Source organism: Syzygium oleosum, unplaced genomic scaffold, assembly GCF_021117445.2.
Source record: "Syzygium oleosum isolate NSW1041296 unplaced genomic scaffold, Sole_v2.1 Sole_v2.07, whole genome shotgun sequence".
NCBI classification, from domain to species: Eukaryota; Viridiplantae; Streptophyta; class Magnoliopsida; order Myrtales; family Myrtaceae; genus Syzygium; species Syzygium oleosum.
In genome coordinates this window covers 11,276,719-11,293,238 of record NW_026607491.1, presented here as the reverse complement: position 1 = coordinate 11,293,238, position 16,520 = coordinate 11,276,719, and the positions used below count along the sequence as shown (strand labels likewise).

At 43.6% G+C, this 16,520-nt stretch overlaps 2 protein-coding genes and 1 pseudogene across 3 annotated transcripts; 1 reads left to right on the top strand and 2 right to left on the bottom strand.

Moving 5' to 3' along the window:
* Positions 1–25: 25 nt before the first annotated feature.
* Positions 26–2,280, top strand: LOC115671181 (splicing factor Cactin-like; annotated as a pseudogene).
* An 861-nt stretch (positions 2,281–3,141) lies between these two features.
* On the bottom strand, positions 3,142–9,740 carry LOC115664138 (NF-X1-type zinc finger protein NFXL2). The gene is made up of 13 exons (XM_030586111.2): positions 8,443–9,740; positions 8,236–8,349; positions 8,086–8,141; positions 7,390–7,456; positions 6,668–6,760; positions 5,988–6,073; positions 5,749–5,911; positions 5,465–5,638; positions 5,117–5,307; positions 4,573–4,654; positions 4,212–4,418; positions 3,667–3,756; positions 3,142–3,578 (listed from the first exon to the last, which is right to left on the bottom strand). Exons 1-13 carry the CDS (start codon positions 9,580–9,582, stop codon positions 3,423–3,425), a joined length of 2,619 nt encoding a protein of 872 aa, XP_030441971.1. The 5' UTR covers positions 9,583–9,740; the 3' UTR covers positions 3,142–3,422.
* Positions 9,741–11,074: 1,334 nt separating this feature from the next.
* LOC115664409 (phosphoinositide phospholipase C 2-like) lies at positions 11,075–15,551 on the bottom strand. 2 transcript variants are annotated; one of them, XM_030586372.2, is made up of 9 exons: positions 15,117–15,546; positions 14,301–14,497; positions 13,902–14,037; positions 13,568–13,816; positions 13,247–13,476; positions 12,829–12,946; positions 12,381–12,533; positions 12,170–12,256; positions 11,075–11,746 (listed from the first exon to the last, which is right to left on the bottom strand). In XM_030586372.2, the coding sequence occupies exons 1-9, from the start codon at positions 15,432–15,434 to the stop codon at positions 11,453–11,455; spliced, it is 1,782 nt and encodes a 593-aa protein (XP_030442232.1). In that variant the 5' UTR covers positions 15,435–15,546; the 3' UTR covers positions 11,075–11,452. The 2 variants fall into 2 exon arrangements, with proteins under 2 accessions (XP_030442232.1, XP_056169536.1); XM_056313561.1 differs by having other exon boundaries at positions 11,586–11,848; positions 15,117–15,551.
* Positions 15,552–16,520: the final 969 nt, after the last annotated feature.

The window sequence follows — 16,520 nt, the reverse complement described above, 5'->3', positions numbered from 1 at the left end:
CTTGAGCTTCTCTCGCGGCTGATGAATGGGCGGAGGGACGGGGGCAGCAGTATATCTCTTTCTGCCTTCAGAAGGCAGTGCACTGGGATTGAAGAAGGCGGACGCCGAATCCGGTTCGACCGGTCCACCGCCGGCTCGATCGGCGGAACCTCTCGCGACGTCCGCGCTGCGCGCCGGCATCCCTTGTCTCGTCGGCGAACGAGATATATTTTGGGCAGTTTCCTCTTTTGGCCTCAAAAGCATATCTAAAAGTACAATTTTGCCCCTTCTAAAGAGACGAAAGCCTACTTCCCTCATCCCCCTCTCTCGTTCCATCGCTTGCTCGCTCGCTCTCCCTCCCTCGCTCGACTGCTCCGTTCCTTCCCTTGCGTGTCAATTCTTGGTCTGACGCCTCGATGGGGGTCGCATCCGCATAGAAGCCCGAAAGGGGTGCCGACGGGGAGGAGCAGCGGAAGCAGTCGCCGGAGCCGGAGCCGGAACCAACGCAGAACCTCCGCTCGTCACCCCTGACGGCGGCGGCAGCGAGCGGAAGCGCAGCCGCTCGAGGGTTATTACGGAGGAAGAGATTGAGGCCTACAAAGCGAGGAGCGCACGGAAGAAGGCGATGCTCGTCGCGAGGAGGTTGAAGTCGCGGCCGGTCGCTGGTTATTCCAACGCTTCGAATCCTTTCGGCGATTCGAACCTCAACGAGAAGTTCGTGTGGAAAAAGAAGATTGAGCGTGATTTCGAGCTGGGTGCGGAACTCGACATGTTCTCCATCAAAGCAGAGAAGAATAGGCGGAGAGAAAGAATGGCGGAGATCAAGAAAGCGAAGAAGAGAAGGGAAGAGAGAGCGCTTGAGAAGGCTCGGCATGAGGAGGAAACGGCAATGCATGCCAGACAGCGTGCTGGAGCAGAGTTTCAAGATTGGGACAAGAAAGAAGAGGAGTTTCTATTTGATCAAAGCAGAGTCAGGTCAGAGATCAGATTGCGCGGAGGACGTTGTATCGAAGCACCTCCATGGTTCAGATGATCAGGGTATCGAATTGAACGAACCTTACAGGGTCTTCGAGGGCTCGACGGCGAATGAGATGGAAGAGCTTCGCGGCGACATCAGAATGCATCTCGATTCGGACACGGCGACGGCGGTCCATGTCGAGTACTGGAAGGCGCTCCTAGCGGTTTGCGACTGGGACCTGGCGGAAGCTAGGAAAAGGGCCGCGATCCTGCCAAGTTGCTTGCGGGAGAAAGGGGTGTGCATTCCAGCGTCGAAGCAGATGTGAGGGCTTATCTGCAGAAGAAGTCCTACCGAGAATTGGAGGGTATGCACGCTGGTGTCGAGGCTTGGTTGCGTTCCGGCGCAGCTAAGGATGTGGAGTATTGGAAGGTTACCCTCGAACTTATCCGCATATACAAGGCAAGGGCTTTGCTGAAAGAATTTCATGCGAAGACGAAGTTGCGCGAGCATCAGCAGCCTGCGGATGTCGTCGATGAATGGGAAACTGCTGATGTTGATGAAGGATCAATGTCCCCAGAACCCGAAGAGGTGGTGATGGAGTCAGCAGAGGTGGCTGGATCATTCGCTCCGAAACTGCTGCATCATCACGGTGATGGAACCGAAGGGGCCGTCCACCCTGAAGAGGACAGGGCCGCATTGGAACGGAAGAGAATGGAGGTGCTGGAAGAACGGCGAAGACGGATGCAAAGAGCTGTGGCGCCAAAGCCAGCTCCATCAGCAGATAGTTTTGAAATGAAGGCCATCAAGGCCATGGGAGCCATGGAGGATGGTGATGCAGCTTTGGGCGCCAGCGTGGAGTTGAATCTGGGCTCGCCGGTTTATCGGTGGGACGACAAGTATCGGCCGAGAAAACCAAAGTATATCAACCGCGTGCACACCAGATACGAGCGGAACGAGTACAACCAAACACATTATGATCACGACAATCCGCCTCCGAAGATCGTGCAAGGGTATAAATTCAATGTCTTTTACCCCGACCTCGTCGACAAAGCTGGGGCCCCGATATACTTGATCAAGAAAGACGGGAATAGCACGGAGACGTGCATCATCCGGTTCCGCGCCGGGCCTCCGTACGAGGACATTGCTTTTAGGATTGTGCATATAGAGTGGGAAAAGTCGCAAAAGAAGGGCTTCAAATGCACTTTTGAAAGAGCGATCTTGCATGTTTATTTCAACAACTTCAAACGGTATCGCTTCGATTTTTTTCCATTTTCTATGGAGACCATACGTTATTTCAACTGTATAGACATATCCATGAATATAGACTAGATAGTGATCAGTTTACAGTTCGCAATGAGTATAAACATTTCTATGAATTGCACGACGAGGGTATGAAATTCCATATGCAAGAGATTTCGTGTGAAGATGAATTGCTGGGACGGACTTACATTTACTTGAGCTTGGTTACCGGCATCGAAAGTTCTTGATTCGAAAAGTGTCCGATATGACTTTTCTTGGAACCACTCACCGGTCCGTCCTCATTCGCGCTCCGGTTCGAGGCCTGCTGCACTAGGTTCTTCTCGGACTGGCTTTTCACCACCTCTTCCCTTAGCATCGACTATGAACGAGAGGAACCGTCTGTAGACGGCTCGATCAAGGGCTCGAGGCAGACCATCTCTCTCTGTTTTTAATTTTACTAGTGCACAGCGAGAGAGAGAGAGAGAGAGAGAGAGAGAGCGAGAGAGAAAACACCACTCGTTGTGATGCAAGGAGGATGCTGACAGCAGAACACTCCAATAGAACAGACTCCATGAATCATTCATTCTTTGACTGTAACTCTCGGCGGCAACCCGAGTGCTCACTTTCTTCAGGTGTCATTGTCACCTGAACTTTTCTACGCTCTTTTAGGAGGAACGTTAAAAGAAGCTCTCTTGAGAAGGCTAAGTCCGCTACTTTTGATTGGTCATGCAAAACAAGGCACGTACGTGACTTTCGGACTTCGAACCTACCGCGCTGTACTTCGCTTTTACCGCAAAACAAAGTCTTGGTGAATCCTCAGCCCCATCCGAACTCAGCTGTACTACAGAGGAAGATATTCAAAAGCTCTCGATGACGTTATACGGTTCTCGGATGTTCCGAGTGAATGTAAGGTTAGTTCGAGACGTCACACGAAACAGTAATAGAACCACTTGAATGCATCACAGTACAGCAAAGAACAAACATTATATTGGCCTTTATGATAAATATGTCAAGGTACAAGAATAAAAACCAGCCTAATCTCCAGGATTGGGTTTCTTAATAAAGTAAAAAAATACTAAAACTATACGGATATTTCAGCGTTCATCATAGATTAGAACATGTAAGATTGTTGTTTTCGCGTTAAGATTCATATCTAGTCGGTGGCGAATTTCTGCACAGAACTTTATCTAATCTATGCCTATGAAATAGATGAAAGAAGACTATGGTATGTGCAAATACATTACGACTAGATTCGAGGATGTCTTCGTTGTCTTTGCCTATCGATCTCATTCATCCAATCAGAAAGCCTCAATAGACCTTTGTAACCATAGTAGCTCGCTGCGATCATAACCACCGCAATGGCTAGACAAACAAGCATCCACCGCACGGCGCTGCCAAGTCTCTGTCCAACAACCAACAAAATATACTCAATCAACCAGAGAAAAAGAGTTATTGTCTCATGCAGGTTTTTGTCCAACGAAATTTATTACCTGCAGAGTCGAAGTTTCTCTCGTTTCTTGCAGCCTTTCACGTCGCTTCCGACGCTTTGGGGCAGACTTCCCTGAATCAGGCTCCTTGATCTTGAATAAAACGCAATATGTTATGAGATGCTTAGTCAATAAACTCTTCTTTTAGGAGAAACAAGTTCTTTAGTCAATATACTCATGCATAAAAGTATCTCAATCTTTATTAGCAAGGATGTTTGTGTCACATGTCACAAGTTAAATCAAGAAAAATTGGGAATAGACTGAGATCCACATAGGAGGAATAGAATAATTTAAAACGAATTATACTTAAAAGAACCCGTACATTAGATAACAAGCCAAACTTAACCAGTTTTTTCCCAGCGTTTTAGTTTCATACAGAAGATTCAATTCCGAATTCATTTTAGCATCTATTTCTGTTCTATAGAAGTCATGTTTATATGCACAGTATCTGCATTTGATACACATTAGATACAGCACATCTGAAACCTAGTCAGTGCGCTGGAAACAATCTGGAGTGCTAATTCCGGCTGCGACAACCTTGGACTTACCTCTAAAATTTTAGGTTTACGTTGCTGCAAGTCCGATTGAAGAACTTGTACTGTGCTTTTGCAGTCAGAGTTGCAAGGAAGAAGTCCATGTCCAAATTGATTCTTAGATATGTCCTTTGCATCACGGCCAGCAGCACGATATGATGCTTGGACATCGTGACAAGACCACTCCTTTTTCAAAGTCTGGCATTCACAACGAACAGTAACCTTGCAAAAGAGGATTTCGAAAGAGAAATACAGTAAATTAATTGTTCCGGTTAACTACTATATTCAAAACCTACCAATCAAGTATGCCATTAATAACTTCAATAAAGATGTCAAGTCGTCTTTCCATTTATTTGTACAAAAAGTAGCATAATACCTTTTTGCCACACTTCTCGGGAGATGGGCATGGACCGGGATGGCACTTCTCTGGGCAGAGATGGGTACAATTGGGCAACTTTCTGCACATCAGAAAGTGATAACAAGGTCTCATCAATCATCATGGTAGCCCACAAACAACCATTTCAAACCACCACAGCTAAAATAAGCTTTTGCAGAAGAAACTTAAGACACAACTCATCACCCCATGAAACCGTAACCAGCTCACCAAAGAGCCTACCACTTTGTTTCCAGAAAAATTGTTTCTTAAATGGTGCTAAAATGCACCTTTTATTGTAATTTATTGATAACTTTTCTTTTGGAAGGAAAATGTGCAAACTTTGTTTTTCTTTTGCTCCCAAACAAAGCTTTTTCCACTTCCTAGAATATTTCAACAAAAGAAACTATCAGCTATAATCATGTTATGATCACACTCTTTGCTCATGAATAGTGATGCTCTCTGTTCAATGTTGATGGAGGTTCTCATCTAACTAACCAGCATTTGCTTGAAACTCTCTGAAAATCAAGCAAAGACCAAAAGTTACCTGTGGCAGGGTCCACCACATGATCGAACAGCCATTTGCTCTTCCCCCGACAGGGTGTTGTAATATATGCATTCGAAAACATGGACCATGGCACCACAGTGACATGATCGCTTGACAAGAACTTTGCATGGTGCGCATTCACCAGGATGGCAACGGAGGGGACAGGGATGCAGACATTCAGGTGTCCTCTCCTGAATATAATTTTCCAACAATTGAAGACTGGTAATTAAATCTGACGAAAATTGGCCAAAGAAAATCCGACAGAAAAGAAAATATGCAGAGTACTTGGCCAAGAAATATTAATGACAATGAGACGTCGTGTCAAGAGCTAGGTGCTAGTGTAAAAACCTTTTGGCAAGGGAGAGTACACTCTTCACAAGATTCACCACCTCGGATCGTAGATGATGTTGAAGATCGGCTCTTCAAGGCATGGCAAGTTTTCGTGCAATAATGATTGCCACAGGATAAAGGATTCCCACATAAGTTATCACATGAGAACAGTGTTCTCTGTGAGCATACCATCTGAATAATGTATCAAGCGAAGCATAGATGAGCATTAGAAATGTGAGTGATATCATAAAGCAATCAATAATAAAAAACAGCAAAACCACCAACCCATGAGTAAAACTTACCATCTTTTCCGCCCCTGCATGCTGTCCAACACATGATCTCCAGACAAGTTCAGGACAAGGAGGGCACAGAGAACCAGGAGTATATTCACTCTGACGAACAAACTTTTTCTTCTTCGGTTTTACTGTGAATTCTGGATTAGGAGGAGGTTTAGGGCCGTGACATCTGATTGACAATATAAGCGGTCAGAATTATTGTCACAATGAAGATTCAAATCAGCTCAGTGCAAAAGACTACGAACCTCAGTTTGCACCTATGACCACATGGGTATTCTTCTTCACAAATTAGCTTGCATTGAGGGCATGCTCCATAGTGGCACTTATGTGGCTGAGGACCCAAAAGATGAGAAATTAATGCCGAGATCACCCACAACTACTTGAAGTTAGCGCTTAAATAAAGAATGGACTTGTTTTCCATACCCTATGAACTCTAGCTTTTAAGGGGGCCAAGTTGTAAAATAAGGTGGTAGATGCAAAACTCAGATAACCAAAGACATGATAAGTTGTAACCAACTGAGGGAAAGCCTTCCACTCACTAGTCTTTCAACCAATAACCAGTTCTTTACTAAATCGCAACTGATCTTGTCTTCGGGGTTCAAACTCCATCATTGGGTTTAAAGAAAGAAAGCAAATGTAATGAAAGCTTTCGGCAAAACAAAAAAGACAAAACAAAGAGGGGAAAAGAGAAGAAGAAAAGTTGCTTCGAGAGCTAGAAGAAAACCCCATAGCTCTTTTGATAATCCATGCAATAACTAGATAGGAAAGAGATTGAATGTTCTGACAAAAAACCCAAAGGCTTAAGTGAAAATTGGAAAGACTTAATCATATTTTGCTGAATGCAGGAGACCCAATACATGTCTATGTTTAAACTCAGTCCACGAAATTTAAAAAGTCCTTTGATACACAAAATAAACAATAATACCTTGCAAATTGATGCATGCCGACAGAGTGGCGCAATGGAACAAGGTTTGCGGCATCTAGGAGGTTTCTGATCCATTTCAGTACCACAGGGAACCTACACATTTAAGCAGAGGATAAGCTATTTGCATTCCTGCATGTTTCTTTAATTTTAAAAAGAAAAACATCATAACTTCTTCTCACTAAAGAAAAGTAAGCCTCAAAACTTAAATGCCTAACAAAACAATGTTCAATCTGGTAAACTAGACAGCTTCAAAAAATGGTCTAGTTACGCTGATAAACAACTACCAATCTTGCTGGCAATCGAACCTAACAGATTTGTCAAAGCAAATTTTGGAAGTGTGGAAGAAGCAAATTAAGCATCATGATATAGACATCAGCTTTTCTTAAGTTGCAAAATTTAATGATCCATAAAGATGGAGACTCCTTCAGGTGCAACCTTCACTTCGTCCAAAATCAGGTCACTGCCCATAAATCAAGTAAATGACATAATAGAGAGCATTGTATGCAAAGCACATCAACAGGAAGTTTCACAGCTATAGGAATTAGCTTCCATATCCTTAATTTTTTAGCAATTAGAAGCCTTCTAAATGCAGAGCAAGGTAATTCCATTGCTTAATCCAGTGCAATTATTAAAACTTCACGAATAATCAAATGATACAAAAGGAGGAAACAATTAGGTCAAGACTATTGTTTACAGATTAATTACACAATAACCACACTCACCTCAAACTGTGTTTCACTGCATGCACATGAAATTGTCACCATCACTGGGCAAGGCGCACAGGCACCTCTGAAAGATTGAAAGTCAAATTCAACATTTACATCCTGCTTTATGGTGGAAATAACGTGAATAGAAGCCTACCTAAGAAAAAGATCAGTAAAAGCACAAACTTCTCATTGCAAAGTCATACTCAGAAGCAGTAAGTTTCCAGTTCACCAATCTACCAATTTCAATTAGATGCCTTCTTTAACGAAGAAAAGTATGAAGACGCTCTAATTCAATGATTCCACCAAAGTGTCAGCTTCCACTTAGGGATATATTGGCTGCAGAGCACTGTATATTTTGTGAAAACAAGTGAATATTTAAGTTTTTACCATGTTGATTATGCTTGTGCACTTGCTTGCAGTCACTCTAATACTTTATTGAAAATCAGAAATAGTTCCACTCCCAAATTTACATCCGTTTCTGCAATCTTGTTTACCTTCTCCATTTAATTTCTACTTTTGTTTGTCCTCCATATTCAAGCCGCTCAATGACATTGGTACTTTTCGCCCATTCAATCTTCGGCAATATTTGGGGCCTTTGACTTTCTTGTTTCCTAGTTCAAATTTCATGATTACAAGGGACTCTGACTAATTTTTGTTCAATTCCGATTTAAATTAGGTAGCTCGTTAATAGAGAATAAGGAGATAACTTACCTGTGACATGGGGAAGGACATTTATGGTTTTTGCACCTAAGCCGCTTGTCACATATCTACAGTTAAGAAAACATACCATCAGAGAAAACCTATAAATGCGAAGCGACAAGTTAAAAAGGGAAAAGAATTAATTTTTTTATACTCACTCACCTCCGAGCATGGCGGGCAATCCCCATCGCAGCAACGACGCTTGCAAGCATGACGTCCACAGTCTCTCATTCTCATACACTTCCTTTCACATGACAAATCTTGAAAGCAAGGAACCTATTCAAGATTCAGTTATGCTATCCAGTTCCCATTTAAACGCCAATTAACAATTCAACATGATTTTTCACAAACAAGCATCAAACGTATTACCTCTTTCTTCAAGCTTCCACACCTACATAACTTGGTAACAACAATTCTACAAGTCTCAACGCAAGGTCCACGATGACATCGTTCCGGGCACCTATGATAACCGCAGCTCAGCATCTTGTTACACGTGGCGCCACACAATGGCGCGTTGACATCGCAATCCATTCCTTCGTACACTCTCTTCCTGCAAGGGCAAGTTCTTTTCCCTTGCAGTGGGCAATCACCACATTCCCCAGCATGACACCCTTTGCTACACACATGCTTCCCACAACCAAGAGCTTTCTCGCATGGCACATCACACCGAAAATCTCTATCGCAACAATCTCTCTCTTCCTCCCTCTTCCCGCATCTGCACTGATACACGCCTCTCTTCCGACATGGCGGGCAATCACCATCATGACAAATTTCACCACACTGATGAATACCACAATCCAGCAACTTATTGCACCTTTTCTTACAGGAAAAGTTCTTGAACCCACATCGGCGGACATCCCGGGCCGATCCGCAAAAGCACTCGGCCTCCACGAGCTGAGGGCAGCTGGGGCACGGACCAGGGTGACAAAGCAACAAGCAAGAGTGCCCACAGAGGGGCCTCAAGGGCCTATTACACAGCTCACCACAAGAATGCGGCAAGATCCAAGGATTATCACCTGGCGGGTTATCTACCTTGCCACAGTAACAAAGATACGATTTTGGGATCTGGGTCTTGGAGTACTCGCACCTGCATTTCGGGCAGCCCCAGGAGGCCGCCTCCGCGGCCTTGTCGGCGGAAATGGAGAGGCGGGTGGCGGCGCGGGCTGCGGCGGCATCGAGGGACTGGCGGGCCCAGGACTGGATGCAGACGAGGTGGAAGACGGAGAAGCAGAGGGAGGAGCAGGACCAGGTGGGGTCGGAGGGCCTGATGCGCTCGAGGCAGATGAGGCACGACAGGGCGCCGGAGGAGGAGGAGGCCAGGAACGACTGGATCTTCGAGAGGTCGACGGTGGTCGCGGTGTGGCCGGTGAACTGGAGGTAGGATTTGAAGATGGAGTCCGAGAGGTCCACGTGGCGGAGCGGGTGGGCGCCGGAGGCGGCGGGGTCGGAGTCCGAGTCGGAGTCGGAGAGGAGCTGGTCGGGGTGAGGGCGGACGGTGGAGGTCGCCATTCAGGCGATGGCGGCGGAATGAGGTCGCCGGAGCGGAATTCTTCGGGGATCGTGGCGGCGGATCACGAGCCCGCCACCGCCGCTAGTGCATGCTACGCGATGTTTTTGTCGATCGCGTTGGGGCATTCACAAACCAGAATCAGCTCAAAATCACAATACAGACGAGATTATATAATGGATGGGAAAATGCAACAATCGGTTTTTGAATTTTGTCCAATGTTCAATATTCAATGCAACGCGGTCCCTTACTTTTAATTTGTTTAATGTTGTCCATGAACTGTAGTCAAATATATACTATGGTCCCTGAACTTCTAATTTATTCAATATAATCCATAAACTTAAGGTACAAATTTAATTTAGTCCTTAAATTTATGAAAATATTTAATGTTGTAGTTGAGGTGCACATTGGCAAACTTTAATCCAACTCGACACCGACCCTAGGGCTGGGAATGCCTCGTGGGCAGCACTCCATGCCAATGTGTCAAGGTGACGGATGGCCACATCGTGGTTGATCTTGACCTTCGACTTGGGATCGAGCAGATCCATCTCATAGACCCGGACTTTGGGGACCGAGTAAGTAATAGTAGTAGAGCAAGTAAGGGAATAGGCTCTCGTGGCACGACACAGATTTGGTCACCATCTCGCCATTGATCCCCCTTAATTGGCCCGACCATGATGTTGTGCCTTGACCCTGCCATGCTCTTCCTGGATCGAGCTGCGACATTACAGCCTAGGACCGAAATAGCAAAGTCGAATACACACTCCCTCATGAGTAGGGCTCCTAGTCGAAGTGTCCACATGATAGTTTGCGATACCATCCGCGAACGTTTAGAAAGGAATAACAGTAATAAACAATATAAGAAAATATAATCTGATGACAGGCAGTGGGCTTGCTCATTTCATTGCCCTCGATCCTTTCGACTAGCCCAATCAAAACCTCCCGCTTCGACGCTCTGGCGCTCTCTATGGATCAGACTATGATGTCATGACCCAATATTTGAGGTGATGAAGTCTATCATGTCCTCGATGGATAACATGCAACTCTTGGTTTCTCCTTGGATCACCGCGCTCTCACACCAGCCTAGCGTGGGCCATGATCTTCTCCATAGTGGAATTCTCATCGGCATGGAAAATCTGCTGCAGATCGACTAGCTAACATAAGTTTGTGCCCTCCAGATAGTGCCATTTGAACATAATTCCAATATGGTGGGAGTTGGTCATAACTCCAAGGTTGCTGGAGTTGGATATGATTTGGTAAAAATGGATCATGTCCCCAAGGATCGCGGAATGTCTATCCGAAATTTCCATATTGCCGTGCAAGTACCGTTCATGTGCCGTTTGGTCTTCTTTTAAAAGGATTGTTGCCCAAAGTTTAAAGAGGCTTCTCGATCTGAATTTTTATCTAGGACTGTTGTTAGGATTATGATTTTCAAGACTTATCAATTGTGGGTCAATTAAGAGGTATAAACGAGATTAATACATAAGGGCCGACTAATAAAATTATAATAGCTAACTAGAAACATAATGAAAAACATGAGGGTGGAATTAAAAATCCATACAATAATTGACTTTCCTAATTCATATCGTCAGAGTTGTAACAATCCCACTCAAAAACTATAGTCCAAATGCCTAGAGACTCGAAAGGAAAGAAAGAGTGAAAGAGAAGGTTTGTTGCATGATTCCTTATCACATGTGCGCTGCGTACGTGTTTCCAACATTGAATTCTCCGGTCATGTCTATCCAATTGTTAGGACAAACAACAGTACCAAGTTCACACAAACTGTCTCAAAACGTTCAGGAACTCACAAAAAAACTCAGGAAAGTGCTTTCACCATCCGGCTCATATGCACAAGTGATCCTGGCAACAAATTTAAACGAATTCGAACCGCATAAGAAGCCTCACGGATCGGTACTTCTCTCCCTCGTAGTTATGGAGTGGAACCGATCGTATCCCTCTTCGCAGCTCCCATACCGGTAGGCATGTTTGGCCTCCAAAGTCATCCTTTTCCGAAAAGTCGTAGTCATTAACTTCGATCCGAAGTAAAGCCAGTTCCGGAACAGTTAAAGGAAACTCGAATTCTTCGTTCCAAACCGGCGTCCAATTGTCTTCCAGCGTCCTCGTTCTCTTCATTACAGTGTCCGCTGGCACTCCGGCAATTCCTACCTGCATCGATGTTTGCTATTTATATTTCAAGTTTTCCCGAACATTTCGCAGGAATCAGTCGAAATTTGTCGCGGGGTCTATCGACTGTCAGTGCCTACTCTTCTATTCATCAAAGAAAAAGAATGTCACGGTCAATATCGAAGGGAACACAACGCTTCCGTTTAGACTGCTGTGGAGCTCCATGATTTGTCACTTGATTCCTACTGCAGAGACTTTGTTCTTTTTAGTGAAAGGATGTAGCAAACTTGAGAGTAACATAAGAGACAAATAATGATCAATTATGTCTTTTCATGGCGACTAAGATAAATAGTTGCTGGAGCATGATGGCTGAAGTCTGCTCGATAGAGCAAGTACCATGATGATGCAGATAATGAAACTGGTGAACGACAGCAGAGTATGCATCTAGCTACTGTATCGACTTACCCGGGCGTAAAAATCTGGAGGTGAGTATGCGTCGAAATGCGTCGGATGAAAATCGTAATACCATCCGTCTCCCATGTACACATTCACCTGCCAAGGGATAAAGGATGAAAAGAAAAAAAGACCTTCCGAAGAGAAAAAATTCCTATTGGAAACAATGACAGGTACTGGAAGACCCTTTACAACGAATATCTAAGCAAGTAAATTCACCGACCTTCAAAGTTGTTTTCACTGGAAGTTTGGCATTGGGATCGAAAACCTCATCATCCGGGCCAGATTTCATTAGGAATTCTGGTTTCTTGACATAACCACAACCACCATTTGCTCTGAACATTCCATGCATTAGCCAGAGTGATTTTCCATGTCCCTTGTCGAAATAAGAATAGTTATCAATGCCTCTGTCACAGCAACACAGGAACCGCTATTTTTGTCCTCCCCTTTTAGAGAACAAAATAGCTTTCCACAAAATCTTTGGCTCAATCTCATCTTGTTTCACCAGAATTTAGGTTCTACTTTCACATCAAAACAAGGTCTACCAATGAAAGATCAGACTGCTCTACAGATAATGCCTTGGAAAAACAACTTTTGCTTGGATCATCTCTACGAAAGTGCAAATTATGCAGCAAAGGATTTTGTGACTAACGGCGAGGAAATAATCATACTTGCATGTTGAGTGCGACCATTTGAGCTCCGTACCTCCATCCGATCATTGGATTGTAGTTCGACGAGTCGATACGCGTGGCCTTCGGGAATATCCTCAGCAAGTTCCTCTGGGTGAACCTTTCATAGACAGATCCAGTTAAAATTATTGTGTATGATTTAAAATAGATTATGAGAAATATGGAGGAGCTACACTCATGATTGGACATACCCAGCTGAGTATATTGTCCACTACTGATGAAATTGTAACTTCATTAAATTTGATATTCTTTATCTGTGAGCTGAGATCAAGCATGCATCATTATAATTTTGACATAACCTTTCCAGCCTTAACCCTTTTGAAATAATTTTCCCCGGCATGCTTCCTCTTTCCTTTGTCTAGATGTTAAGATGTCGGCCGACTACATGCACATGCAATACCTGATAATGTCTTTCCCATGGCCAATGACTGCTTTTTCGAACTTCTGTTCGTTTAAGCTCAGGCGCATGACTTTCTCAGGATTAATCCTCAGGTAATTTTTTAGTCCACGCTTTCGTTTCACTGCGTGGATACCTATAAGCCTCACATATGCCAGCACCGCATCTCGTTGTGCTTTATCGCTGTCCTCAAGTATTTCCTCGTGATTATTGTCTTCTTCATCAGAATCGCTCTGCCAAAAGACCATGATCAATCCGTGATTGAAAGAAGTCGTTTTGATGATTTGTACGAAATCGAGAAAACAGAATCTTTCCGGCCTATACCGAATCACCAGCTGCAGAGTCCCCGCCTTCGAGTTGAGGTAATTCTTTACCCGAATCCTCTTCATCGGTCGCAGCCTTGCTCTTTTGCTTTTCAATTTCCTTTTCCTTGATTTCTTGGGCCTCAAGATACTTCTTAGGCAGTTTCGTCGACACTATCATACGCTTCTTGAGCGACTCCGGGGAAGGAAATTCCTTTAAGCATTCCGATTCAGGACAAAATAGCATTTCTCCATAGGTTTGAGTGACCATCTACAAATAGATCTGAGGACAGTAAAAGCTATACAAAAATTTGATTTGAGGTACACATTCACGCACAAATTGCAAAAAGACTCACCTCGGCCACTTTGGCCTGAAGATCCGGAGTAATGTGATCTTCGAAGGTTATGATGACTGGATACTCGGACGCAACAAACGCATGCTCCTTAATAGACCTCAGACACGTTATAAGTTGAACTGGAGGGGTTAAAGTCCTAAACAGAAGAAACCAAATTAATAGTAGCACATATGGATGAAACATCAGATTCTGCTATCTATTCTTTGAGAGGAGCAAAATAATAAAGCATATTCACAAGTTTCACGTGCCATACATTCAGATCATACCAGCATCATGTTTTTCGAGCGATTCACACTATTATAATGTTTCAGGGTGGAAAATACGCAGGGAATAAGATTGGTAACAATTCTGAGTAGGCGACATAAACACGTAGAATCATGTAGAGCGCGATGTTCGTACCCTCCATGAAGAACATCGATGTCGTCCTTAGAGGAATTTGGCCAAACATCCAATTCAATCACTCTAACACCTCTCTGGAGCGCTTTGATGATTGGAACATCGCTGGAGTCACTGCTTAGCTGATTTCCAGTTAGATATGAATTGTGGCCTGTATATATGAAATAATGAGACAGAGGGCCATCCATGTCATGGTGCACCTGTATTTGATCCAACCAAAAAAAAAAAATATTACCCCCAATTATCGTTAAGAAATATAAAGGACAATGCAAGTCGACCGTGCATATATAACAGAAACAATCATACTGTGTCACAATAGCTTTTGCTAAGATCAGTGAGACAACACCTGAATGCTAAAACCCAGAAGAATCACGCTGTTGGATTATGTTTATTGTAAATATAAATCCTTGTTTCATATTAAAAGCGCTCATATCCTTAAGTTGTAACCATCTCAATCAAGATAAATGTCAGATGTCCAAAGACGCAAGAAGACAAGACCGCAAGAAGAAAAAATTAGAAGAGAGTGGAAAAAAGATGAAACACTGATATCATCTCATTTGAACAACACAGTGCAATGTATCATGTAGCATCAATCAGATTCAGTTTGATGTTTACGTTCGGAAATAGATCTTCATACGTATTAAGAGGCAATTGTTCTATCAAATAATGGTCTGTTTGTTTCTCTATATCAGTAGTATAATTGTACTCCATATGAATCACTATGGTTCTACTGCATCGAGGCATGAAATACATTCTTCATTCAAAGATTTAATCTGAACTAAATGAAATTACATTACAAGGTCAAAAAAAAATTATTACCCCTTGATTTGGAGAGAGAGGAGGATTGGCATCGCCAAACAGGTATCTGAAAAAGGCTTCAAAGCTAAGGCCCTTCCTGAGAAGTATGTTGAGATGCTTGAGCTCACGCAGACTGTCCACTATGGCCTGTGCGTCTTGTCTTGTGGCTCTCTCTTCCTTCTGAACTTCGATCAAGAACCTGCGGAGATGATGGACCGTCATGATCCCATTCTCCGAGTACTGCGCGAACAGGCGCTTGATCTCGTCCGGCGCTTCCTCCATGCGGAGGTTGAACCTCCTGCTGAAGCATAAGCACACCCGGTAAGTCTGTTTCCACATGGGTTTCGCAGAAAAACACGATCTCTTGTCTGTGAAGACGAAGCAGAAGAAGAAGAAAATAGAACAAAGAAAGTGTGAATGTTGGAGTCGATGATGCAGGAGCCATTTCTTTTCCTTTGTTTTTTTTTTTTATAGCGGCCAACTAATAAAGTCACGATTATATATTATGGATTAACGATGGGGATTGGTCAAGTTTATCCTTGAGAAAAGGGTGATTGTGAACTGTGCAGAAAGATGCTTTCGATGTGAGGATATATTTGTTTCTTATAGAATGTTGTAGAGAGGAGTTTGGTCTGTCCACGCAAAGGTGGTACTTTATTCTTTTATTAAGTTGATCATATGGCCTCACGTAAGCCAAAAAGAAAGAAAGAGAGAAGCACGACAACTATCTTGACTACTGTAATGTTTTATGGACCTGAAAATTAAGGTAAGATATGGCTACATCAAGTTTCACGTGCATGATCATAATGCTAAGCACAGGAAAAAGTATCAAAAAAGTTTTAAATTCATTACATTTATGTTAATTTAGTCCTAAACTTTTCAATTGTACCAAATGAGTCTTAAACATTTGACATTTTATCAATGTAGTCCATCCGGCCAATTTTTGTTGGAAATTGCTGACGTGGACGCCGGCAGTCCTATATGGCATGAACGGCCGGCACTGATGCGGACAAATTTTGCAATTTATTATTATTTTTTATGAATTTCTTTTTCTTTTTTGTTTGTCTCTTTTCTTTTCATTCTTTCTCCACCGGTTGCTAGACCTTGGAGATGATAGACGACTAGCCAAAGGCGACAATCGGCGAGGGTAGCGACCCTTGCTGGCCTCTAACAAGGGACTCAGGCAAGGTCAAGCCTCATCAGAGGTCGACGAGAGAGCCTCACTTAGCTAGATCCAGCGAGGTCGAGCGTTGCTAGCCTCTAGCGGTGGCAAGCTTCGCCCGAGGCCCGTAAGGTTGCCACTCATCGACTGTGGCCTATCGCCGAGGCCCAGCGACCAGCAAAGGAAGAAGGGAAAAAAAAAGGAAAAGACAATAAAAATATAATAAAAAAATTTGGAAAGGTTGTCCACATTAGCACTAGTGG

What these genes read in the sequence shown, in the direction of transcription:
- LOC115664138 (XM_030586111.2), bottom strand. Translation starts at nt 9,582, where the DNA reads ATGGCGACCTCCACCGTCCGCCCTCACCCCGACCAGCTCCTCTCCGAC. An exon ending in GTGGAAGCTTGAAGAAAGAG is followed by an intron (nt 8,350 to 8,442) that starts GTAATACGTTTG and finishes AATCTTGAATAG; the next exon opens with GTTCCTTGCTTTCAAGATTT. An exon ending in GAGAAACTTCGACTCTGCAG is followed by an intron (nt 3,579 to 3,666) that starts GTAATAAATTTC and finishes GTTGTTGGACAG; the next exon opens with AGACTTGGCAGCGCCGTGCG.
- LOC115664409 (XM_030586372.2), bottom strand. Translation starts at nt 15,434, where the DNA reads ATGTGGAAACAGACTTACCGGGTGTGCTTATGCTTCAGCAGGAGGTTC. An exon ending in ATCGATGTTCTTCATGGAGG is followed by an intron (nt 14,038 to 14,300) that starts GTACGAACATCG and finishes TCTTCTGTTTAG; the next exon opens with GACTTTAACCCCTCCAGTTC. An exon ending in CTCCAGATTTTTACGCCCGG is followed by an intron (nt 11,747 to 12,169) that starts GTAAGTCGATAC and finishes ACATCGATGCAG; the next exon opens with GTAGGAATTGCCGGAGTGCC.